At 39.4% G+C, this 25,551-nt stretch overlaps 1 protein-coding gene across 5 annotated transcripts in view; it reads left to right on the plus strand.

Moving 5' to 3' along the window:
• FNIP2 (folliculin interacting protein 2) overlaps nt 1-25,551 on the plus strand; it is a 114,005-nt gene that overhangs the window by 14,086 nt on the left and 74,368 nt on the right. The window contains exon 1 of one of the 5 annotated variants that reach the window (XM_039876257.1): nt 20,714-20,934. The exons of 2 other annotated variants lie outside the window; for them this stretch is intronic. In XM_039876257.1, coding sequence (XP_039732191.1) covers nt 20,825-20,934 — 110 coding nt within the window. In that variant the 5' untranslated portion in view covers nt 20,714-20,824. Of the gene's footprint in view, nt 1-20,713; nt 21,048-25,551 lie in introns of those variants that run through there. 2 more of the 5 variants (XM_039876258.1, XM_039876254.1) reach the window with 2 other exon arrangements.

Below are 25,551 nucleotides of genomic sequence, written 5' to 3' on the forward strand. Positions count from 1 at the left end.
GAATAATTTTTAAAAAGTAGTGATGTATAAAAAACTTCAAGATTTAGAGCCTGAGTAAACTGGGAGAATTATATCTTAATTAATGGAAATAACACAGTTATAAGGAGCAGTGACTTTTAAAAAGGGAATCTGTATGTTTGCTTTTGCACGTCCTGAGTCTGAGCTGCAACCGGGTAGTCCCCATAGTGATGTTGAAGAGGCAGTGGTTGTCAGGGGAGATATTAAGCCAGTATTTGCCAGAGGGCCCAGGAAGGCCATACTTTGCTTTTAAGACTTTCCTTTTTCTGTTCTCTTCCTCAGCATTACTTTTGTCAAAATTCCCTTTGTTCCCACAGCCTCAGTTCAGATGCCATCTCTGTCTTTGCTGATTGTCTTTGCTGATTGCCCCCAATGGGCAAACCTGGACTCCTGAACTTGGTGCTCTGTTTTTATGCCATAACATTCTGCTGGCTGTCATCTAATTATCCAGACACCAGACTATACCTTGAGCTCAAGGAACATTGAGTGTATGTCACTGTAATGCATAGTGGAGCACTGAGTACCTTAAGAGATCAAAAATGTTTAAATATATCTATTTGAACCTGTTTTATTTTCAGCTAGTATCACTACTTAGAAAAATATGAATTTATTAGCCATTATGTAAAGTTCCTTTAGAATTTTTGCACAAAGTTGCCTCTCTGTACTTTTAAGAACATCTCTCAATCCTTGTGTTTCAGAATTTAACCTGTAAGTGTTTTTCTCCTGTTCATGCCCCTTTGTATATTTACCCCCTTTTAGTTCTTTCTCTTTTAGCTACAAGGTTATATAATTTTTTAACCTCAGAGATTCTTCTCTATAGATCATTTTATTTTTTCTGTTCCAGTACTGGTCTAGATTTCTGAGGTTCACTGCTAAAAATGTGTGACTTATTCTTTTAAGAACATACTTTTTTTTAGAGCTTTGGTCTGCCATAAGAATAGCTTGAACACCATCTTTACCTAAACCGACTAGGCCTTTGCCTAAACTGAAACTTATTTGCCACTTACTTATCTGTTCCAAAAAACCTGAAAGATCTTACTGTGTGTCCCCTCTACTTGATATTTTCCTGGTAAAAATGTCTAGTGCCATTTATAAATATGGCCCCATCTCTGGCCAGTCTGTTACTCAGATCAGTTATGAAAATGTTAAGTTCAGTCTTGACACCCATCACTGAAAGACCGTTCGGTTTATACTTCTCCTTCAAGAGAATTGGTTGTTTATTCCTACTTTTGTTTTCTGGTCCTAATCCAGTTCTCTGTCCAAGATAAATATTCTGCTGGCTTCACGCTGTTTTAGCCTCATAAAAATGAGTGACCAGGTATGCGCGTACTAATGCAGTTCATGTAGTAAAAAACGTTTGGAAGATGAGATTCAGATGAATAAAGGAATACTTGTTTTGGTTTCTCATGGCTATAGTTAAAAAAAAAAAAATCTAAGTTTACTACTGCAGAAATTACATACTATTACAGCTTCAAGGGACTATCAAAAAGTTTCATTCCTCCCATTTCAATTTTTTGGATATCAGTTTTGAACTGAGTGGACCAACTTGGTCCTGGAAATGTTTATTTTACCCATGAATTGTGGCTGCCCCCAAACAGTAATGAGAATTGACAGTGGTTTTTATTTTCCGAAGAACACAGCTTAGTTTGGGAAGAAGCTCCAATGGTCACTCTCTGCGACCTTTATTCTGTGAGATTCTTGCTCCCTATTTCCTGAAAAAGTAGTGACAAATTAGCCAGACTCAAAGGTATTACGATTTTGATCTGGGATTTCCTTCTCCTATGACTCTGTGATGTCCTCTTTAAGATGCTCCCCCTACCTTTTATTTGCCACTTTAATGGATTTAAATGAGGTCATTTCTTAATAGGATGAAGATAAGAAATAGGAGGGGGAGAGATTACTTTCTGAGTCTTGCTTTTCAAGGCCCTATGGTTTCTTTCAGTCACCAAATCTGTGATTTGAATTTTACATCTGAAACAGAAGCACCTGGGACTCCAGGGGGCTGCTGTCATCTCCCAGTATCTAGGGAGGGGGACCATCAGGGATGGAGGGTCTTATACTAAGATGTTGTTGAGAAAGTTAGGAATATTCTCTACCCTCCATGAGTGCCATTAGCCAAAGGTTCTCTTAATCAAATCATTTCTTTTCCTTAGCAAAGACAAAGAAAGATTTGTTCGGCCTATGAAATGTAGTAGTGATGGTTGCAAAGCAGAAACAAGCCATGTTGGAGGTTTAGGTTGCTGAAATTAGGAATTACATGTTAGGCAAACCAATTTTTTCCCATGGTTTCCTTTTCTATAAACTGTGGTGAGAGAGGTATGTATTAGTTAAATATGCTGTTGTCTATTAAAGACCAGTATTTCAGAGAAAGTATAATTGATAAAATGGACTGAGCTGTAATAACTCACACTGACATGGGCTTTATTTTCCAAAGCAGTTTGATTTATTTTATAGAATAGGAAACAGGTTCATGGGCCAAGGTCACAGGTAGGGCCAGATCTGGAACACAGACCCCTTGATTCCTGTGTCGGCCTTAGCCAGATTTTAGTCTTGTCAGTGTGGCAAGTTCTCTTGTTTTGTCCTTCTTAAAAGCTATTATGACTTTGTAGCTAAAAATTATTTTTTGGTTTTTGATGATCCTAAATCTGCATTCATTTGTGTGTTGTTGAATTTTGTGTCATTTCCATTAGATGTGTGCCCCTTCTGATATTGTAGTGCTCAGAGCTGTACATGTAACTCTAAAACATCAACTCCAAACCCCTTCACGTGGCTGGCCCTGTCTCATTTCTCTTTGCTCTTCCCCTCATACTCATTATACCAGTCAAAGTGAACTTTTCTCAGTTCCTCAAACTGAGTTTTCTCTTTATAAAGATTCCTTTGCTTGGAACTCGCCTCCTCCCTTCCGCCTTTAACCTGCTGACTCCTACCTAGTTTGGTGGTTAGGAGTGGGTGTGGGCTCTGCAACGAGAATTCGGGTTTCCAATCCTGACACCATTGCTTAATAGCTATATGATCTGTGTGATCTACTGAAGGGGCCACTGTCTTCTTGCTGGTACATTGGAAATAATAGTAACCACCTCCAGGCGTGGTTATGAGATTTCAGTGGATTTGTTCTTGCAACGTTAGAACAGGGCCTGATGGCTGGAAGCCTTTGCTGACGGTGTCCCCACACCCTGGTGTGCTAGATGGCCCTGCTCTTTCTGATGCTCATCATTGCACCTGGCACCCTGTCCTGCTGGATTATAATCGCCTCTACATGAGTCTACCATTCCACTGTGAGGATAGGGGTGACCGTGCCGTGTCTGTGTTGTTCGCTTTGGGATACAGCACTTGGCACATATATAGGTACTCGGGAAATGTCTGAATAAACGGAAAAGCAAAGGACCTGTTAGCTCACATTGTGAGCTTAATATCTTTGACCTCAGCTTTCCTTTCCTTCAGTGAAGATCTTTTTAGCTTTTGTGTGGGGCTTTTGATGGGGATAATTTTAGGAAGAGGGAGGTAGAAAAGATCTTCTAGTTTGACCTAGGTCTCTTCATGGAAGCTTTTGGTGTTGTAACACATCAGTGCTTAGTGTAAGATGCTGTACTTATGGACAGACCTCTTGAAAAGTCACTGTGTTCTTTAAGAAAAGGTTAAAGTGGATTCCACAGAAAAATAGGGTAGATTCCCAGGGAACACCCGGTCAATGTTGACCACAGTCTGGATTTAACCAAATAACTGTCCCAGCCTCCCTGCCCCAGCTCTCTAAACACACACTCACAGGATTTCCCGGCATTCAGCTTTTGTTGGCAATCAAATATGCTGCTGGCCGTAATGTAGCCATAGAAGTCACTTGATTTTTTCCCCTTACATGCTCTGTCCTTAGTCAAGAATAAAAACAATGTAAAAGGAAAAGATTATGTAAGAGTAGAATAATTTCTGGTTGAAAGTAAGGAGAAATTTTTTTCTGCCCAAGGAGTAGAGGTGATCTGGCTTAGTTCTGGCAGTTACTCAGGTGGTGGGGATGTTCTAGGTGAAAATAATGTCTTTCTTAAGGGAAAGGGGGAAGAAGGGAGAAGGAAGGGGTCTGCTGTGCTGCTATGATTCCTTTGTTTAAAGCCATGAAAGGTTTTGAGTACTAGAAGAGTGAGACTAGCAATTAATTGCTGTAGAATCTATTGGATTTTCGAAGGGCAGTAGTGAAAAGCAAAGACTAACTCAAACTGGGCTTTTACAGCAGTGTAATTTGAAAAACAAGTTCCCTTTCTTGAGCTTGATCCTGCCTTTCTACATCTAGTCTGCCCCAATAAGATAATGATAATAATAATACTTAGTGAGCACTGACTGTGTATAAGCACTGTTCTAAGTACTTTCCGTAGAGAGCCAATGTATACATAATGTTCAGTATTTATGGTTTCTTTATATAGCTTTTTTTCTTTTCAAAGAAAGGCAGGATGCATGGCAGTTAAAGTGTGTGTGTGTCAGATTTGAATGCCACCTCTTCTTACTAGCTGTGTAATCTTGGGCGAATTTCTTTCTGTCTCATATTTCATAGCTGTACATTGAAATAGAGTTCTTCTTTGATGAGGTCGTGCACAACACAGTACTGTGCTAGGCTCGTAGTAAGCTGCTCAGTTGTTTTAGCTAAATAAGCAACTGGCCATTTGTTATGTCATCTTCTACTGAGTGTGGGCTTAGATTGTGATTGGTATCCAGAGAAATTTATGAAAAATTTCAGAGCAATTTCTACTATGGTCCTGACTGGGAAGTTTATTTGGTGCATTGATCAGTGCTTCTGACGATGTCACCATCATCTGCCAATACAGGGTGAGACCATTGATTGTCACCTCTACCCTGGCTTACCTGACCTTTCCTGATCTCCAGTCATACCTTGTCACTGGTCCTTTATTTCTTTGCAGAGTCTGACGAAATTAGAGCAGTGTTTCTCCAGGAAGTGGGAATGCCTCATTGAACCACTTAATCTGTTTCCCAGAGCAAGAAGGGACCCCAAAAATTCATGGTGTCTCAGCTACTTCAGATTACTCTTCTTTAAGCCGTAAATGCTGCCCATTGAAAATCCTTCAGCAACTACTCTTCATCCCCTTGGTTTTTGAGCAGATCCTGCCACCCTCCCCTACCCTCAGAGCCTGCTTTTCTAAGAGCAGGATTGGGGTCTCTGTGTGTGTGTGTGTGTGTGTGTGTGTGTGAGAGAGAGAGAGAGAGAGAGAGAGAGAGAGAGAGAGAGAGAGAGATAGCAGGCTCTTACCATTTGGAAGGCATTTTCTCATAGTTAAGATGTTAAAGATACTATTATGTTATGAAGAACACTTAGTTCATTTATTTATTAGAACAATGGCTATATTACAGGTTAACCTGGTTTTTGTAGGATAGCCAGGTATTCTGCCACCCTTTATAATGTTTCACATGTGTGTTCTGAACTTTAAAAGTAAACTTATGAATGAACTTAAAAGACTCCATGCAGTAAATCTTCATGCAAAAGCATCTGTTCAACATCCTCCATATTCCAGTTACAGTGAATTGGTAAAATACAAGAATTAATAAGATACATCCCTGCTCTCGAGCAGTTCAGTGCATGAAGGCTAGGTCCATGCTGTTCTGCCATGACATGGGTGATGGGAGCTAACAGTATACCAAAAAGTAGAGCTAAGAACTTACAGAAGTACTCAAAAATGTTTGTTAAATGACTAAAGCCTCTAAGCTGTCACTTAGGTTTTTATCTTTGATTTGGGGAGTTAGATACTAGGTATATATATTTAGGTATATATATTAAGATACTAGGTATATATATTTCCATATTTGAGCTCATAATTTTTAAAATTCTTATTGTCTTTCCATTTTATCTACAAATGATTTTCTAAAAATAAAGACCAAGTTATCATAATTAGAGTTTGTTTACTAGTTTTCTGAAAACCTAACCCAATGGAATGGGCAGGGTTGATGGTGAGAGGAAGATGAAGGAGGGGAGTTTTCTGACAGTAATTTGTGATTTCTCCCAAAGCACTCTCAGGCAGTATTGCTTTCAGTCCCTTCTATGGCATTATTTTTATTTTTAGTGTCCACAAATACTCTAGGCTTTAGATGTTTCTTCTGCATTGAGAACCCTTAGGATGTTTCATGTTGGTATGTTTGTTATACCAGGAATTCTACAAGTTATGACCTGCCACTGTTAAAATGCAGGCAATTCTTTTTTGGAATGCCATCATTTTCCATATGCTTACAGAGTAATGCCTCCCTGCCCCAGCTGTCAATATGGACCATCTGCAATGACCTTATGTGTTTTATTTTCCACACATTCTCTTCATCGTGTAGAATTTTATAAAGGGCTATATAAGCAGTAATCTTGAGTGCATTACGTGCCACTTATAGAAGGGTCGAAAGTAGGTAAAAGGCGGGAGTGGAGAGGCAGCTGATGGGGCAGTGTCCCTGGGCAGATGAGAGAAATGAGAGCCAGAGATCGGGGTCTATCTAGTCTTTTTCTTAGACTAGAAGAAGAAAAACGTTTTCCCATAGAAAGAGGCAAAGGTAAATGTGGGGAAAGTTCTGATTAACAGACATTTATTGAGTGTCTTCTATATGCCAAGCACTGTGCTAGTTTCTGGGAACAAATGGAGGACTAAGACGTGATCTGCTTTCAGGGAAATTATAGTTTAGTAGAGGAAATGGTCACAGAAAACCATGTTGGGTACCGAATGCAGTTGATCTTCATAATTCATGGATTCCATGTTTGCGGATTTGTCTACTCACTAAAATTTGTTTATAACCCCAAAGTCAATGTTTGTGGTGCTTTTAAGGCCATTAAGGGACATGGGCAGATCGGTAAAATATTGACGTTACCGGATGTGCACACTGCCTACTGAGGTCACTCTCTGCTTCTTATATCAGCTCTCATACTGTAAACAGTGTACTTTCACAGTCTATTTAGCATTGAGGTGGGTTGTTTTTGTTGTTGTTGTTTTTTGTTTTACATTTTTGTGCTTTTTGTTGGTGATTTTACTGTTTAAAATGGCCCCCAAATTATAGTACTGAAATGCTGTCTAATGTTCTTCAGGTAAGAAGGCTGTGATGTGCCTTATAAAGAAATTATGTGTTAGATAAGCTTCCTTTAGGCATGAGTTACAGTGCTGTTGGCTGTGGTTTCAATGTTTCAAAGCAACAATCAGTATGTATTAAATAAAGTATCTTTAAACAGAAACACACATAAAACACGGTTGCGTATTAATCATTTGTTGAAAATGTTGTGGCCAGAGGCTTGCAGGAACCAGGAACCTAATTCTATATTTCCCCTAAAAGCAATGGTTCACTATTTACTAATTCGATTTTCCCAGAGACTTTGTAGAATGTAAATACCGTGAATAACAAGAATCAATTGTACAATGGAAGTTCTGTGCAGCCTTAGAGTGGAGAAGGTAAATGGCCAGCTGATCCTAGAATAAGTTTTGAGGGCTGTTCCAGCTGAAGGACAGATGTGGTGGGGAATCAAAGCAATGACTTTGTAGTGCTTGAAAGATAAAGAAGTAAAGCCAGAATGGAACATTGGAAGATTATGTAAAGTCAGAGGGCAGGCCTGGAGCTTATGAATAAGGTGGCTGTAAGGATGGGAGGTTGTAGTCAAAGTGAAAATGGGTAGAGGTAGAAATGAAGGCTGCGAAGGAAGACAGAATAGTACATGCACAGAACGTTGGGCTCTGCGGGACAGTGTAGTGACAAATCCGAGGGCCGAGAGCTCACAAAACAATTTCAGTGCCCACTGAGTGCAGCTACGTGCATGTTTCCAGAGACATGATCCAGGAATCGTAAAAGTCCAGGGATAAAGGCAGGTAAAAAGAGGCCTAGCAAAGTGTCAGATGAGCATCAGGGTTCTTCACTACACAGAATACAATGCATTTTTTGATATAGAAGCCCACCTCCTTTGTACCATGGGAAAGACCTGGAGGAAGAATCAAGAAGATCGTTTATTGATTAGATTTAGGGAGAGGCGGGACAGAGAAGAGAGAATGGTCAAGAGTTGCTCCAAAGTATTGACCGACTGTCATGAGATGCTTTTGCTTCTACAGAGAGCTAGACCGATGTTATACTTTCAGAATTTTCATTGTTATCTTTTGGTGCCAGTAATGCTTCAATTTTCAGTTCCCTTGTCATGTGATTTTCACTATTACGGCATTTGAGACTGGTGAATGTCTATACACATGGTTTGGTAAATAGAGGTAATGATTCCTCTCAGTTCTCTGTTTGCATGAGGGGTAGGGAGATAGCCAGCTTCCTCTGGACTCTCTTCAAGCTTTCACTCACACCTTTGGACACTGTTTCTAGCCTTCTAAACCTTCCCACTGCCCACGGGGGTAGGTTTTATATCTTTTCTCATTGGCCATTATGATGGGATTTGGAAATGGAGGGGAGCCCAATCATACACACACAGTGCCACTATAATTCTAGCCACTGGCCACAGGTGGCTTGTGGGTACTTGAAATGTGGCTAGTTCGAATTGAGGTGTTCTGTAAGTGTAACACTCACACTGGGTTTAAAGACAGTATGAAAAAAACCACAAAGTAGTTCACTAATAGTTTTTTACATGTTGGATTAAACAAAATAAATTATTAAAATTCATTTCACCTGTTTCTTTTTGCTTTTTTTAAAAAGGGAGTACTAGAAAATTTTGTTATATACATAGCTCACAATATTTTCTGTTCATGTTTCATTGCTCCCTTTGAATGACTATTAGATGGCATTACTTCTAAAGACCAAGTTGCTGGGCGCACTTATATTTGTAATGCCATTGAAGTTGCTATTGTACTTGAATATAGCTCTCATAAATAAAAGGAGTACCATTATGAATACTGAAAATTCTCTCTACTAAGAAAACTTCTCCCTAAGAAGTTTATTCTTTTTCTTTGGAACTCCTTCTGTAATAAATAAAGTCAACATCCACGACAATTCTACAGGATGAAATATAATTGAATCCCTTTAAGAATTAATATCAAGGTTAGCATTAGCTTGTGCTTTTGATTAATCAACCACAGTTGGATTTTTAAGTGTGTGGTTATTTTTCAAGGGAGCATTTGAATCTCTGTCACCTTGAGCCAAGGTATAATGAGGTTTTGTTGTCCCTGTGAGTGACTATTTCCAGAACTTAGGTGAACAGCTATTTGTGAGACAGCCTTAGTAAATATGAGAGAAAAGAGGTTAATTCTAACATCAGGACCATTTTCTAAGTGCCTTCTCTCTGTTCAATGTTAGCCTGATTAACTACATAAGCAAAACACTAAAGACTTTGAAGATGTGGCGTCCATGTCCTCAGGAAGTTCATCATCTGGTTTAGAAGTTTGTAAGGGACATTCTAACATTCTGATGCGTGTGAATGAGGTGTGAGGAGAGAGTAACACCTTACAGGAGTAGCTAAAGCATTAAAATCTGCAAATTATTACAAATATGCAGGTTCAAGTTTACTGTGAATCAGCACCACTTCCACGTGTGTTCTTTTACGGCAGTCATGGATGGCCTACAGCCATTCTTCCCTACCGCCACTGTCGCAGCGTGTAAGACACAGGGACTGTCGTTCTGAGGTGTAGCCAGGGGGAGATTCTGCGATATAAGGAGCAAACAGAGAATCCTTCAGAGGTATTGTACCCAGAGAGTCCATTCTGTCTTCCCATTATAGATGTTGAAATATCTTCAGAAAAGGGTCACTGTGGGAGTTTTTACAGGTTAGATGGCCCTTGGTTTGGATCCTGAAAGAACTTAAGAGGATTTGACTTGGAGAGTTAGATAAAGAGCATTTGAGGAAGGTATGTACACTAGTGTGATGGAAGCTACCTAGGAGGTGGAAAAGGAATTTATCAGTGGGAGAAAGAATGTCTTATGTTAATTTGAAAGCTAATTACTTCATAGATATAAGTTTCTAGCTGTTGCACTCACTTTTTCTACAATTTATTGTTTGCAGGGGACTTTGCAATGAGTTTATTTTAGAGGGCTTAATTGCCCAGAGCTTCCAGAGAATTTGCTTTGTTTTGGGGTGGGAGGTGACAGACTTTTTTGGATAAAATTATTATTTGCCAGATGTCATTGTGGCCAAATTTATTTATCTTGGCTGCGTGTTGTGTAAATACAGTGCAGTCAAATACGAACTTAGCAACTCAGGACAGTGAGTACTTTTGGATGCATGGATATACATATACATATACATACATACACACACACACACACACACACACACACACACACACACACACACACACGTCATATTTGTCTAGAGCCGTATAGGTTTTCAGAGGGATTTTCACATGCTCACACTTAACATTTTAATCACTCTTCTAAGATAGGTGGAATAAGTGTCATCATCACCCATGAATTTGTGAGGTTAAGAGAAGCTGAGTGCCTTTCCCCAGAGACGTGTGGCCAGTGAGTGACTAGGCCAGAACCAGACAGAGTGCTTGTCTTCTAACCCAGGGTTCTTTTCCCTTGTATGACACCCTCTGTCAGCAGGGACACTGCTGACTGTGACTGCATCTGGTTGCTATTGTCTCCTGAGTTCCTAGTACTCAGCCTTGTCATGAGGAACTGACTCAGAGAAATGAAAGTCTGCTGATTCAGAACTGAATATCTTTTTCCCAGCCTCTCATTTCCCAGCTTTCTCTTCACATAAATTGATTTCTATCTACTACGAAGCAGCTTTCTCAGTCTTTGCAGCTCTTAAACCTCTCAAAGCACTTGAAGAGCCTTTTTCACTTAATTTGCCAGTGGCAAACATATTATATGAGAAGCTTTTAATTTTAGCTAGATTGTGGTAGTATCACTACTATTACCTATCAAACCAAATCTGACAGAGAGCAAGAGAGAAGCATCTTCTGTCATCACTGACTTACCTCTTAACCGCTACATAGATTCCGTTGAATAACTCATAACTTTATTCTGCTGTGTATATTGACTGTTCCAGTGAATGGGTTTGTAACGGGCCAAGAATGAGTGGGATACTAGTGAGAAGACTATCGCGAGAATCCTGACAAAATATGGGGTTTGGACTAGGGTGATAGCAGTGGAAGTTGTGATGTAGGCTGCCATGTCTCCACAGGCAGGGGTCAAGGGGGAGCCAGGAGTGCCACATGTTCCACATAAAGCTTCCTCCCCTTCTCCAGCTTCATATCACCAGTGGTGAGAGAAGAGAGGGTCTTAGTACTCTGGGTGCTTCTGGTAAGAGACTCTCCCACCTGTCCGACCCCTACAACACCAACAGCCCCGTCGCACTGTCACCACATCTGCCTGGGGACAGGAAGTGCACTAATTCCACTCTTCTCTGTATCATCAACATCCTGAACAGGGCCTGGCACATGAGATATTTGAAAAGATGAATTAATGGAGTCCCAAGTCTTTAGGTAGTACGTTTTAAAGGCAGGTTTGTAAATTGTTCTACAAAACCAGTGAAATTCCTTTATAAATTGTGGAAGAGTGTCAGATGCTTTTTATTTTGTTTAATCCCATTTGGTGGCTTATTTAATTATAGCACCAATTAATATGTAACTCCCAGTAGTTCCAAAATTATCTCAATGGCTATAATAGTTACGATAATATTATTTATATAATGCCATTTATAGTAATTCGATCAAATTATTCCTCTGTGAGATAAGTAGTTGTATCCCCACATTATAAATGTTAAAAAAATTATAAATGCTTAAAAATATTTTTTAAACTTATGCGTATAAGACAGAAGGGGAGAGAAAGGCATTTTAACAACAAAACTCTTCTCCAGGAAGACTCGGGGACCAGTCTCGTGTGGAACATGTGTGTGTAGTTTACCTGAATGGAGCAAGGTGTATGAGAAGATGCACAACAATGAGAAGGCTTATTGCAGAGGGTCTCGGTGCTCAGCTACGGGAGCTAAAGCTTCAGCTGTGGCTTGGCCATGTGAGCTGCTGTATCTGAATACCGACAGTATTTTAGGATATGATTTTGCCTGCGCAGCTCTGCATTGCACTGAGTAATCCAGGCTGCATCTGTTTCAGAGCATCAACAGAAAATTTTAATTATGTTATAGCTGTACACCCAAATGGAAGGAAGATGGAGATAGCTGAGAGTTTTTCACTAGGTATTTTTTTGAAACATGCTTCTCATGAATTATACAATTTTGATAAGAATTATGACAGTTTTGATCAGGAGGGTGGGAGCACCAAAAACTGGCAATACTGCAGAGCTGCTTTTGTTCAAATAGGTAGAGTGAGCAGGTATATCAAACACGAATTTCTGCAACGGCTCTTCAAGGCAACTTCCACTTTCTTTTGTAAGTGTGTGTCCTGGTCACATGCTTTGTACAGAATGAGACACCTGCGAGTGAGTCCAGAGATGATGGCCCCAACTCAGTAGCTCAGCTTCCAACTTCTTCAGCAGATCCGGACTCCTGATACTTTCACTAAGGTCCAAATGCTGGTGACAGCCTGGCTTGAAATCAGAGTTAAACTTTAAACGTTATGTAATACCTTGTCGCTAATATGTTTCTAACTTTTGGAAGTCTTGAAAATAATGGTATGATTGTTATTAATTTCAGTGGAACATGGGCATGGGTTGTAAAAATCATACATGGGGAAAATGGATTATAGACTGAGGTCTAATAATGGACTTTTAAAAAGTGAAGAAAGTTTTTATCTAAATTGCTGATTATCTAGCTGATTCCAGAAAGGGTGAATCATTTTACTGAGTCAAAAAAGATAAGCAGTGCCCCTTGTTGTAGATGGAGAGTAACACCATAGAGCCCTGGAACCTTGGCTTAGCCGGCCTGGCCTGGCCACCTTTTTTTCTTGCTAAAGGTTAGATATCAAATAGTTACAGCCACACTTTTATTGTAACTGTCCTTCTCAGGGCCATGGTTTCATTTATCAGGTTGAGAATCTACTGCAGTCTCATCTTTCTTTTTCTTATCTCTGTTGTGAGCATGCTGGTTAGATAGCCTTTCACTAGCACTTTTTCAATAAAAGTGTCACGTGTTTAGCTTAAGAGTCCTCTCGTTAGCTGGTTATGTTGTACTGTGGCTAGGTGCTAAACTGAGTCTCCAAATAAAGGGCAATTGGGGAGTTTTGTTTTTGGTTAGGTATTTTTAAAAGAGTGTATAGCTGCAGCTAGATACTTTTATTGGCTTATATAAATATTAATGATCACAGTTATGTTGAAGAAAAACAGTGTGAGTAGAATTGCACTCTTAGGGCTGAGTGCTTTGCTTTTCCTTTCAGCTGTCTGAAATTGTTTTGACTCTGATAATTCCTTTACAATAAAGCCTGCAGAATTGTTATAAAGAAATCAAGTGATCATTATCGGTTTGGCTGCAAGAATTTTAAAAAATGAAGTAGTTTCAGCCATTGTTTATAAATAATGCATACTTATTGTTGAAAAATGGAAAATAAAGAAGAATCAAAAAGCATTCTTAGTCCCTTTACTCAGGCATTCTGATATTTCTTTTGAGTTCTCTTTCTTACGTTGGGTTTTTTAGAAGCATGTACAATTTTGTATCCTGTTATTTTTATTTAACTTTATAATGTAAGAATTTTTCTATGTTTCACAGATTTCATAATGACATGCCACTCATTCATTCATTCATTTATTCTTTCAGTCATCGAGTGCCCTTTCTGTGCTGGTGCCAAATGCTGTGTTCTTCAAAGTATGGGCCTATGACAGTAGAAAATAACCTGGATTATAATTAGGAACTATGGCTTATCCTGAATTTTCATGTAACTTTTATCTGAATCGAAAAGCTAAATTATCTCTTAGGTAGTTCCTCATTTTAAGTCAAAGCAGTAGTACTGGTTGATTTTATTGTGCAGTTAAGCTAGCTTTGTATTGATCAGAAAAATCAGTCTGCGTCAGAGTTTGTCCCTCAGCTGTGGTGCTGGACTGGGCAGGGTCAAGAGAGGAGAGCAGAGCAGGCATCCTGTGGGGTGGCTGCTGTGTTTGGCTCCAGCACAGGGATTGTTTACCAGGGAGCGGGGCAGGGTTCATGGCAAGGTGTCTCATCACCCATGGTACATGTGACTGGGGCCTTGTCCTCAACAGAGGGCTAAATGGGTGAGAATCTAAACGTAGTTAGTGGTCTGAGGTTCAAGACGTAAAAGAAAGGATTGGACTTATCACTCAGTGATATCCATCTGCATCCTCCTTAGGCACCTCTTCCCAAATCAGTCATCGATGGGAAGTACAGAAGTGTGCCTCCTGGCAGCAGAGAGTGAGGGCGAGTGGCGTGGGTCCACTGAGAGTAAGGATGCCTGCACGTAGATCCTGCCTCTGCCACACTGACAGACTATACTGTCTGGACCAGCTCCTCAGCCTTTCTGTGCTCCGTTCTCATCTGCTAAAAGAAGATATCAGTGCTACCAACTTACTGTGATTATGTGAAACCTTAGAATAATGCCTTGGCACGTAGAATAAACACTTGATAAATCTAGCTAGTTATTATCTACTTTGTATGCCTGAGTTTGTACATATTGCCAAATTTCCTGAGTGCTGACCTTGTCAGATAAGTTTAGATGGCATTAGGGCAGGTATGTTATCTTCTGCTTGCAGACTGAACTGGTATTACGAGGCTAGGCTGCTACTTAGGTATTCATTCATGATCATGTTTCTGAAAACAGCCAAGTATCGACAGACTTGGTCTTAATCCTGGATCTGTCTCCAAAGCCCATTCCCTTAAGTCGCACTGCTCAAGGAAGCTCTCTCATCTCCTTACCTTCGTCCATTGCTCTAGCCTTGTATGAGCACCTTTTTAAAAAAAAAAAAAACTTTGTATCGAACTATAATATTACAGACAGAAAAGTGTTCATGTTCTGCTTGCTGTGTGTTCACAGCACCAGCGCCCAGATCAACAAACAGTAGTTTGCCAGCATGCCATAACCTTTTTGTGTCTCCTTCTGGGGATGACACTTTGAAAATCACTGGTAGAAAGGCTTGTAATCAGTCGTTCGTGGGCATGTGGAAAAGGCATTATGGAAGAGAGAGAATTACAGTAGTCCCCTCCCTTATCCACAGTCTTGCTTTTGGTGGTTTCAATTACCTGTGATCAGCAGCAGTCCGAATATATTAAATGGAAAACTCCAGAAATAGACAGTATGTAAGTTTTAAATTGTGCTCTGTTCCAAGCGTATGATGAAATTTCGCACCATCCCGTTTAGTCCCAGCCAGGATGTGAATCATCCTTTTGTCCTGCGTCTTCACGTGGTAGATGCTCCTGGACTTAGTCACTTAGTAGCCATTGGGTTGACTGTCATGGCATCGCAGTGCCTGTGTTCAAATAGCTTTTATTTTACTTAAAAATGGCCTCCACGTGCAAGAGGAGTGACGCTGGCAATTCAAATATGTGTGCCAAAGAGAAGCCGTGGAGTGCTTCTGTTAAGGGAAAAAAGGTGAAAGTTCTCAATTTCGTAAGGAAAGAAAAAAACCTCAAATGCTGAGGTTGCTAAGATCTATGGCAAGAACAAATATTCTGTGAAATCGTGAAGAAGGAAAAAGAAATTCACGCTAGTTTTGCTGTCTTACCTCAAACTACAAAAGTTAGGGCCACAGTAGATGATAAATGCTTAGTTAAGACGGAAAAGGCATTTCTTTTGTTTGACATTGTCATGGCTCAATGATCCTCCTTCTGTTGTTTATTAGAAGAGTAACAATAGCCTAATGCTACATCACAATGCCTGCATCGATCACCTCACTTCGTCTTGTCAGGGAGGCGTTGTATCATCTCACATCAGCACAAGAAGAATAAATGCAATACAATAAGATATTTTGAGTTACTGTTCACGTAACTTTTATTACAATATATTGTTATAACTTCTATTTTATTACTAGTTATTATTAATCTCTTACTGTGCCTAATTTATAAATAAATAAACTACCATAGGTATGTATGCATAGAAAAAACACAGATACATGGAGTTTGGAACTCACCACAGTTCAGGCATCCACTGGGGGTCTGGGAACTTATCCCCCATGGAGAAGGGGCTACTGTGCCCCCAAAAGAGGGAGGTGCATTGTGGTAGCCGTAGATCACAAACTGCCGTAGCTCCCCTCCATTTATTCTTCCTTTTTTCTCATTAAAGTAATGTGAATAGGCAGGAAAATATGTTTTTATAGAGAGATTCATTAGATAAGAATAGTTAGACTGGATTTTGGAGAAGTAAGTTAGGCCTTTGTTTTTTTCTCTCCTCAAACTCGTCTTCATTTAATGCATTGATCACTATTTTTTATCACCTAAAGAGTGTGAAGTCAAGTGAATGCAGAATTGGATGAACACTTACCTTGAAACTTTCCTGATTTTAATTCTCCCAGCACTAAAGTAGTAGTGAGATTGGATTTTTTCTCAGATGCCAAATATTTTGGATTGGAGGTGAGTCCCTAGAACACTGCATCGGAAGGAATGGGAGGGAGTCTGGGTACAACAGGAAACACTATAATGGCTGATTAGAGATATCTGTTAGAGGTCAGACTGGTGTCTTGAGTCCCTGGGATTCGCCTCCTCTGGTCTACACAATACTTATGCTATTTCTTGACCCGTAGGCGTAGACTCTCCTCTAGGACCACTGGGTACCTGGGGTGTGAGATTGGAAGTGGAACAAACACAGTTTAAAGAGTTGGTCTCCCTTTCTTACATAGATCACATGGGTTCATATTTCTTCCATACCTCTCTGATCCTCCCTTCCAGCACTGGATAAAGTTCATCTATAGTGTGAAAGTATCTGTGGAGGCAGCAGCAGTTTGAGGCATCATATCAAACTGCAGGTGGAGTGTGGGAGTTCAGTCAGGGATTTCAGGTACTTTTCTAAATGTGTAAACACAGCTGAACCGTGCGAAGGAAATAGAGAACTTTACCATGAATAGCTTTATAGATCGGGCCGCTGATACATTTTAATAGGCATATGACTTCATACTAAGAGCAGGGTATCCAGCATGCTAAAGAGTAATGGTGTGAGTACCTATGTAAGAGTATGATTCCATTTTGGGAAGAAGACTGAGAAAAAGGGAGATTAGATTGAGGTAGAGGACAGAATTTGGGGTACCCACCGAAGACCAAAACGTATCTCTCTTAGCTACTCTGTGACCTGCTCTAATATCTCAGAAGAATAGTTTTGATGATATCTAATTTTACTTGTTCTTTCATTTATTGATGAAAATTAAAACTTTCATTTAAATATAAGAAAATCGGAGCTATATAGTGTACAGTGGTTGAAATTTTGATATATAACTCTACTTGATTATATTTTACCAGATTTTGAACTGTGAAATTATGAGTTATTAAGAGGAGGAACAGAGGAAATGGCATTTTCACCTTTTAAAAGTCTTAAAGGCCTTTCTGTTAAGATAACACATGAGTCACATTGATCAGAGGGAACATATGATGTTAAAACTTCTAAAGGAACTTTTACTATAGTTGTGAGGAATGTTTCCACGCTTTTCTATTTATAGTTCTTTTGGTTGGTCTAATAAATTGACATGAAACAAGTTAATGTGAGAAAATAACCAAAGTTTTTACAAATGTGCATACAGGGATTCCATAAGAATATGGGACCTGAAAATAAATCAGGCAATTGAGGCTTATATTCCATCTTCAGCTAAGGAGAAACGGGGTTCAGGTAGTGGTTTAGATTTCAAAGGGAAGGTAGGCAATTCACGCGTAGATGAGAAGGAGCAAACATTTGATAAGCAAATTCTTGCCAGCCACCCAGAAAGAATGGGACACAGACGGGAGTCTAATAGACTTTGCTAGATTCTTCTTTGTTTGCCACACTTAGTTCATAATATGTTAAGGTGATAACTCCCTTTCTTTAAGCAAGGTTTTCTCTCTGAATTCCTTTAAGCAGGCAAGGGAGAGGTAAAAGGCTTCTCTTGAGTCTTTTATTTCTTAAAAATAACCATCTTAAAATAACATCCCCAAAAGGCATATGTTGGGGTGGCAAACTCTGCTCCCACTCATAATAAATGAGAGAAAGAAAAAATCTGTGTGTGTGATCACAAGCACCCTCCTGGTCAGCGTATATGCACAAAGAAGCACGCTCTTTGTTGCAGTAGAATCATATTGTAGTTTTAATGTAAATATTCACTGGCATTAAACCAACCAAAAAGTTATCTGTTGAGCATCTATGTGTAAGACCCGTATGAGGTACAGAGATGAATGTCAAGACCCAGTTTTTATACTCAAAGAATTTATGATCTAGTTAGGATCATAGGACATAGACACTATTATAAAACAATTGTGTTAAGTGTTAAAAGTGCGGTTTTAAGAAGTTACAGAAGAATTCAAGAAAGAAAAAGATCTTCCAGCCTTGGAAGGCTTTATTGCGGGGAGTGGGGAGATGGGATTATGACTGAGGAAGTGGTTTTCACATGTATGGTTCCTAGGCCAGCAGCAACAGCACCCTGGGAACATGTCAGAAATGTAAATTCTCAGTCTCCACCCTCGAATTGCTGAATCAGACACGCTGGGAGTAGGCCCAGCAATTTGTGTTCATAAGCATGCTGAGATTTTAGCATCACTCTACCAAGGAAATGGTGGCTGAAAAGTGTGCTGACTGAGTTTAGGGAGAAACAAAGCCTGGCCCATAGTAAGTGTTTAGTTAAAGATGGCTGGCTGAATGAAGAAAACACAGGAGGGGTTTAGAGTTTACTGTGCCATTCAGTATCTGTTTAAGAGAATTTTTCCCCAATGCAATTTGACCCTTATTTCATCCAACTATCCTTTGTAACCATGTTGTCATTTTCATCTCTTATTATTCTAAGCATTGAAAATGTTTGCATCATCTGGAAAAGGGGGTAAAATTTGCCTTTTTATAACAGTGTTTGAAGTCTTTGGAAAATGTAAAATATCAGAATTATTAAACAGCTTCGTGGCTATTAGGTAAATGTACCTACAGAATACATATTGTAAGAGTTTCATGTGCTTTTAACAAGTCCTAGACAAATATCTTTTAGAGATTTAAGATTTAAAATTAAGAATCATTTATATATGTAAAAGTGGGTTGTGTTCCCCCGGTGTTTCCTCTATGTATTTTATAAAATTCAGTTACTTTGGCATTTTAAAGGTCTCATCCCATCAGCATTGAACTGTATTTTCATTTCTCCTATGATTTAGACCAGGTAAACCCTAGGTGAATTGAAGACATCGATTTGGGGTCTCACTTGGGCCCCTGGTTAGGTGCTTCTGGTGACAGCGAAAGGCTTTCCTTTGCTTTTTGCTCACTGAGCTGCCCTGTGCCTGAAATGGAAAAATTAGAGTGCTTGCGTAAGTGATCTTCTGATTCTTTATTAAAAAGAGAAAGTGATTTTAAAGACAGTTCAGGGGGAAAAAGAAGAACCAACGCTCTCACTATGGCCAAGCAGTTAAGCTTTAATATGTGATCCCTTCCTGGAAAAATGAACTCATTTTCTCCTCACCTGGTTTTATCTTGCTACTATCTATCTAGCATGTGCCAGGGGGAAGTCTAGTCACTGTCGTAGGTGTGTTGTAATCTTTATTTCTCAGAGGAGGATCCGTAAGATCTTTTGTGGGATTTGTTACAGAGGAACTTTAGGGTCACACATAATAAAATTTTGTGTGGAGACCTCTGCCTTGATACCTTGAGATTTTCTCACACTTGGGGAGTGAAATATGTGGCCGCCATGTATAAAGATCTATTTAAAACCTTCTGAAACTAAAGACCCAGACAAGGGTTCGTCAGATTTTAGGGATCTGTTAATATTTTCTTCAGTTCAAAAAGTTCAAAAATGAGGAAGAGGGAAAGGTTTTGGGATAATCCGTTGTAGTTTTTGTATCAAGATTTGGCCTATATTTTAGGGACCTAAGCTTTTTATTTCTTCTAAAAGAAAAGTTATTTTTTCTGTGAGCACACAATACCATGGAAAAATATTGATTCTATAACGTTACTCTCATTTTATAGATGAAATGTACATTAGTGTCAGAAGTCAAAATTGAACTTCCTTTGCCCTTGGATTCTGGTAGTTCAAGGCTTTCTTTGCTTAAATGTGCCCAGGAATCAGGAATTCAGTGCAAGAGTTTTGAAGGTCTATGGCTTTTCACCTATTATTATTTTTATTACTACTCTATCTATGTTTTTATATATATAATATATATGTGTACACACACACATATATTAGTTGACTATATGTATTTGGTATTAAAGCAAGGATATGTCCCTACTCTCTTCAATGTCACTTCCTATACATTGGGCCCTACATTTGTCTGTTGTGGGTAACCATCTCCCTCATTTACCACGGGCAGAATTTTGCAAGGTTGCAGAGTAGGACCTGTCAGCTGACACTCGCTCACATGAGAGACATTAAGAGGGTGGTGTGGCCAATGTCAGAACAACCTTGCAGCTGAAGGCAAGTCGCTGCATTTGCCCAGAGCCATATGAATAGGTCTTGTGATCAGTTGTTTGACTACCACATAATCTCCAACAGCGGAGCTCAGATGGAGTGAGTCAGTCCAAGCTGCTCAACCTGTTCAGTGGTTTTTCTTTTGCTAACAGGAGTACAAGCTTAGGAACAAAAGTAGGAAGTGGGATCTGGACTTGTCTGTTTATAATGGGTTTGCTGAGAGCATGTTTTATAACATGATGGATGCATCTGACTTCCTAAATCATTGGCGGGCTTAATTTACGTAACAAATAAATGTTCCTTTTTTTTTTCTTAAAAAAAAAAAAAACTTTTAAAAGGGGAAATTAGTAGGCTGCTGCCGAGTAGCTTGTCTCACCTACTGTATAGGGAGTACAGTGATCATTTAGTGTGGCCAGTCACTGCAGAATATCCCTCAAAGGACAAAGGATCTTCAGCATTTACGTCCAAGTCCATGTTGATAGTCAGGATCAACCAGAAGACGGTTAAGCAGCTCAGGAGATGTGTGGCGGCACAACGAAGACCACAATCCAGCCAGGCGGCCGGCAGGATGCAGCCCGCTGTGTGAGTGATGCTGCTTCTGGTGCTGGGAGGACTTACAAGACACTTTTATGCGCAAAGATTCGAAAACGTGCCAGAGTAGGAAGGGGCATTGATCACACAGAACTCGACAACAGGTTTGAAACTTTAGTTTTGTTTCAAAATCTAAGTGAAATTTTTATTTAATTCACTGTGTACCAAGCAGATGAAATTGTGTTGTTCTATAAGTTGTTTTTCGAGAGTACGTCTAAGTATGGGACAGGGGGTGGTTGGTGGGTGTGCAGAAACAAGTCCCTTTTTTTGTAGAAAAGGTGTAGTCATGGGTATTTTTTTGTGACTGTTTCAGTTCGGCTACCCATCTGCTTTCTCAACCTTTCATTATCTCTGCCTGGAACCAGCTTGCAAGAAAGAGTTACATCCTTGTCCTATATTGCAGCTTAAACTATATGCCATTCACAGTGGTTATCAGGAAAAAGAGTTGCAGTCCAGAGCAGGTACATTTTCACAGGACTGCGAGTTCTCACTGCTCAGGTTGAAAGGCATGTGGATGGATGGTTGTGCTTTTCCGGCAGGAGGCATAGTGGTGAGGGAGAGCCCCGTCTTCCTCTTCTGGAAGATGCTTTTCATGGGAAGGATGGTATTATGATGAAGTAATTTTAATGATGGAGCTTATCTAAACAGAAAAACCTACTTGCTATATTCTTTTATTTCATTTCATTTTGGAAGAATTCATTAATTTTATTAGTAGTAACTCAATTTAAACATTCTTTGTAAAGAATTTTATTGCATGTCAATGAAAAGGAAAAATCTTTTGACAATTACATTTCATTTCAAAATCGTTTGTAGATAGATAGTAAGGAGAGCCAAAGCTTAAGCGTTGGTTCTAATAATTAGTATAAAAGTTTCTAAATTTGCTTAAATGTTGTTTGTTTCCTTATAGATGTTTTCTCAAAATTAACATGTCTCATAAATTCCTTATCCCATAGATCTATTTCTCGGTTGGTTAAAAATAATGAAGGTATAGTTTCTGTCATATAAGTCTTTGTCTTTAGTAGGAATTTAGTAAAATAGTATATAGCTCACTCTAGTATGAAAGCACAGTAGATTGGAGAGTTAGGGGGAAGTGTGGAAATCATATTATGAGTGTTGAGTCACATGCTGTCCACTCAATTCAAGAGGTATATTTGTAGAGGAAGACGTAATGAATGGTGTGGTACATTAGAAAAATATGTTTTAAGTGTCCAGATAAGAATTCCACTTTTATACTATCTGTTTTTTATCTGTTTCGTATCAAGATAGGATAGCTGAGAGAAAGGAAAGACTAATTAATGATTGACACTCCATTTATCTGGCTCTTTATCACCTCCTAATCTGGATCCCCAGTTCTGCTGCTCAGGTGCCTGGTAACCGTGAGTTTGTGTCTTGGCTTTTCTGGGTCTCACTCTCAACTGTTAAGTTTGTAGTTGGTTTGGACTATTTTAAAAATTCTTTCCTCCTCTGAGAGTCTAAGGTGTAGCATCGGGACTTTCTGTATTCTCTATTTTTGTTATTTATACAATTCTAGATTCCCCAAATAGGTATTGGCGGGGAGGCATCCACATAAGAAAATAATATGTAGGGGCCACACCTATTTTCTTAAAAAAATTTCTAAAGTTTTTGGTATGCACATCTGCTTCTCACTCTGAGTAAACTTACTATTCCTTGGTGAATTTTAATTATTTAAACAACACAAAACTTAACAAAACATGTTCAAATCCACTATCTCCTTTCTTTATTTTAACTTCTTTAGATTTACTTATCTGATGCTGAGGTTTTTTTTTTTTGTTTTTTTTTTTTTTTTTAAGAATTCTGTATAGCGATGACACACACTTGTCAATTAATCGGAATTCATCTCTAGTGGGACCAGTTGTCTCGGTCTACCTCATCCACTTTCTCTTCCCCTTCCTACAGCCTTGAATCCTTATTCATTATTTGCAGTGTTGTGTTTGGTTTCCTGAATTTCTTTAGACTTGGGCCAGTCTCCAGGGTGGAGTGAATTATTGACAAGAGTTTGCACTGTGAGGATCCGGCTCCAAAATGCTCACGAGTTATCTGTTTGTCCAAGTCAGGTGGCAGTTAGGTTTGACTTCTAACTCCTTCTTTGCTCTTAGGTGTCTTAAATCAGCAGGTTGTCTTCTTAGCTGAGTGCACTAAATATATTTTCGATTCATGATTGAGAGTCCCCATATACAGAGAGGTTGACTTAAGTTCACAGTGGATTTTCGACTACACTGGCAGTCAACCCCCTATCCCTACGTTGTTCAAAGGTCAACAGTAGTTTTTCTTTCTCTCTCTCTTTGTAATTTTCCAGTTATTCAAAGGTGAAGAGAAAGATTCCACAAATACAGTAGAGTCATGTTGGATACCTAACAGTTGGCCACAGTGTAAAACTGACACAGTTCAATACAGAAAGAAACATTTTAATCTTCCAGTTATGGTTTATGTGGAATGAAACATTTCAGTATAGAAGTTTGTCCTCTGTATCTTTACTTCCAATCTCCTTAATATCTAGAATGACAGATATTGGGGTTCAATTTATTTCACAAAATACTAGAATCAACAAAAACCTAGAATTTCATGCAGCATCTTAAAATGGCTTATCAAAAAAATTGTTAAAACTCAATCCACATCTCATAACTCTGAAATCTGATGCTGGGTATATAGTATAGTCTTCAAATAATTGCTTCCAGTCTTTTCTTAAAATATCAGCCATAGCAAAGCTACTAATATCTTGATTTTTCAACCTTTCCCAGCACATTAGGTAAGTCCACAGGGCTGTTTATGAGGAACAGGGGAGTGTTTGCCAAGTGTATCTGTGAATCATTGTTTCTCTGATGGCAAAAGAAAATTTGAAATAACATTGTCTTAAAAAGTATACCCTGACACACATTGAAGAGGAACTGAAACAAAGCACTTCAGAGTCAATTGTGCTTTAAGTTTCATATCTTGAAATTTGGAAGAGATTCTCTAGACTGCTTTAGAATCACCAGGATGGAAGGAGCAGAAGAATTAATGAGTGTAGATATCTGACTTATGTACAATTTAGATGAAGTAATTCTACTAAAAAGAGCCATAGGTTGTTTGTGGTTGTTGCTTAACAAGAAAATAAGTACAGAAACCAGGGTATATTTCCCCCTACTAAACTGGTTCACAGAGATAAGCCGACCATGATTTTACTAGTCTTTATTTATAGTAGTTAGGATTACTGACTAGAAAATGCAAAAATAGTCACAGATTTAGAGAGAGGTGTGCTAGGGCAACAGACCAACAAATTCTGAAGAATTTAGTTAAACAGTATTAGAAGAAAGTCTAATGCAGGTCATAGGGATGGGGAGAGTGTGTCTCATTGTGTTCTTCACTTAGAAACACTGTGTGAAAAACGTTCTGCTTTGATACTACTTAAGGAATGCAGCTGTGGGACAGGTCGAATGAAGTGGGTTGACAGAAAAGACCAGCCCTGGTCAGCTGACAGTCTTGTGCTTCATGACAGCTTCATAGGGAGGTTGTAAATTGCTGGGTGTGACTCTTTCAGATGCGTTGGGTATTGCTGTCACAAGCTCTTCCGCCCTTTCAGCATTCCTTCTCTTTTCCCTGATTTTAGGTGCCATGAGGAATTTTCTTTGACTCGTTAGAAGAGTATTTCCACCAGTTGCTGGTTGGAATTCCGAGATGTTATTTGAGGATGACTGGGTGCATGAGTGAGGGAGTGCAGTGGTGGTGACTTAGATTGCTGCAAAGTCATGAACGATTTAGGTGTAAAGAACATGTATCTTTTCTGTCTGAGGCCACATCTCTTCTTGGGAATCAGTCAGAACAGTCTTAGTACAGGAGTTTTGTTTGTTTGTTTTATTAGTTTGAAGTATACAGTACATTGGTTAGACATTTATATGCTTTATAAAACGATCTCCCTGATTGCTCTTTCTCTCCTCTGGCTCTCCACCTAGCCATTGCATTACTGCTGACTGTGTTCCTATGCCGAGCTCTCCATCCCTAAATGGAGTGTGAACTGACAGAAACTTTTGTCTGGGTCTTATTTTGATAAGTACTGATGACATAACAGGGTAAAGCACTTGTTTGTTAATCACCATGCCGATGTCCAGAACGACAGTGTTCCAGACAGAAGACAAGGCGAGTTGCTCCAGCTCAGGTCCACTGGCAAGTCACTGGGCAGCTTCGGAAGCCCTTTCCTTCGAGTGCCTGCCCAGCCGGCTGCTGGGCTGGAACACTCACTGAGCTAGTCCACAGTTCCCATCCTCCTGTTGCAGCTCCTGTTGTGAGTCAGGCTGTGGCTTAGCCTTGTCCTTTTATTGTTGTAGTAACAAAAGCTGAATAACTGCTGAACAATGATGTAGCAGGCCCTGGTGGGAACTGGTGAGAGCAGTAATAACCTGTGACCTATCTAAGACCGTAACTGCCTGTCAGAACTCACCAAAGGGAATCCAGCCCGTGGGCTCTAGAGACACCAAAGTTCCTGGCAATTCTCTTCCCCTTTAATGGGATCCCAAGTTTATATGGGATGTCGAGTATCGCATAGCCATCCATCAACATCAGTATCTTGAAGGGTTTAATTCTTGTCTTATCAATTTAGAAAGGTTTTAGAAA

This window comes from Pteropus medius, unplaced genomic scaffold, assembly GCF_902729225.1.
Source record: "Pteropus medius unplaced genomic scaffold, Ma_sr-lr_union100, whole genome shotgun sequence".
Classification (NCBI taxonomy): Eukaryota; Metazoa; Chordata; class Mammalia; order Chiroptera; family Pteropodidae; genus Pteropus; species Pteropus medius.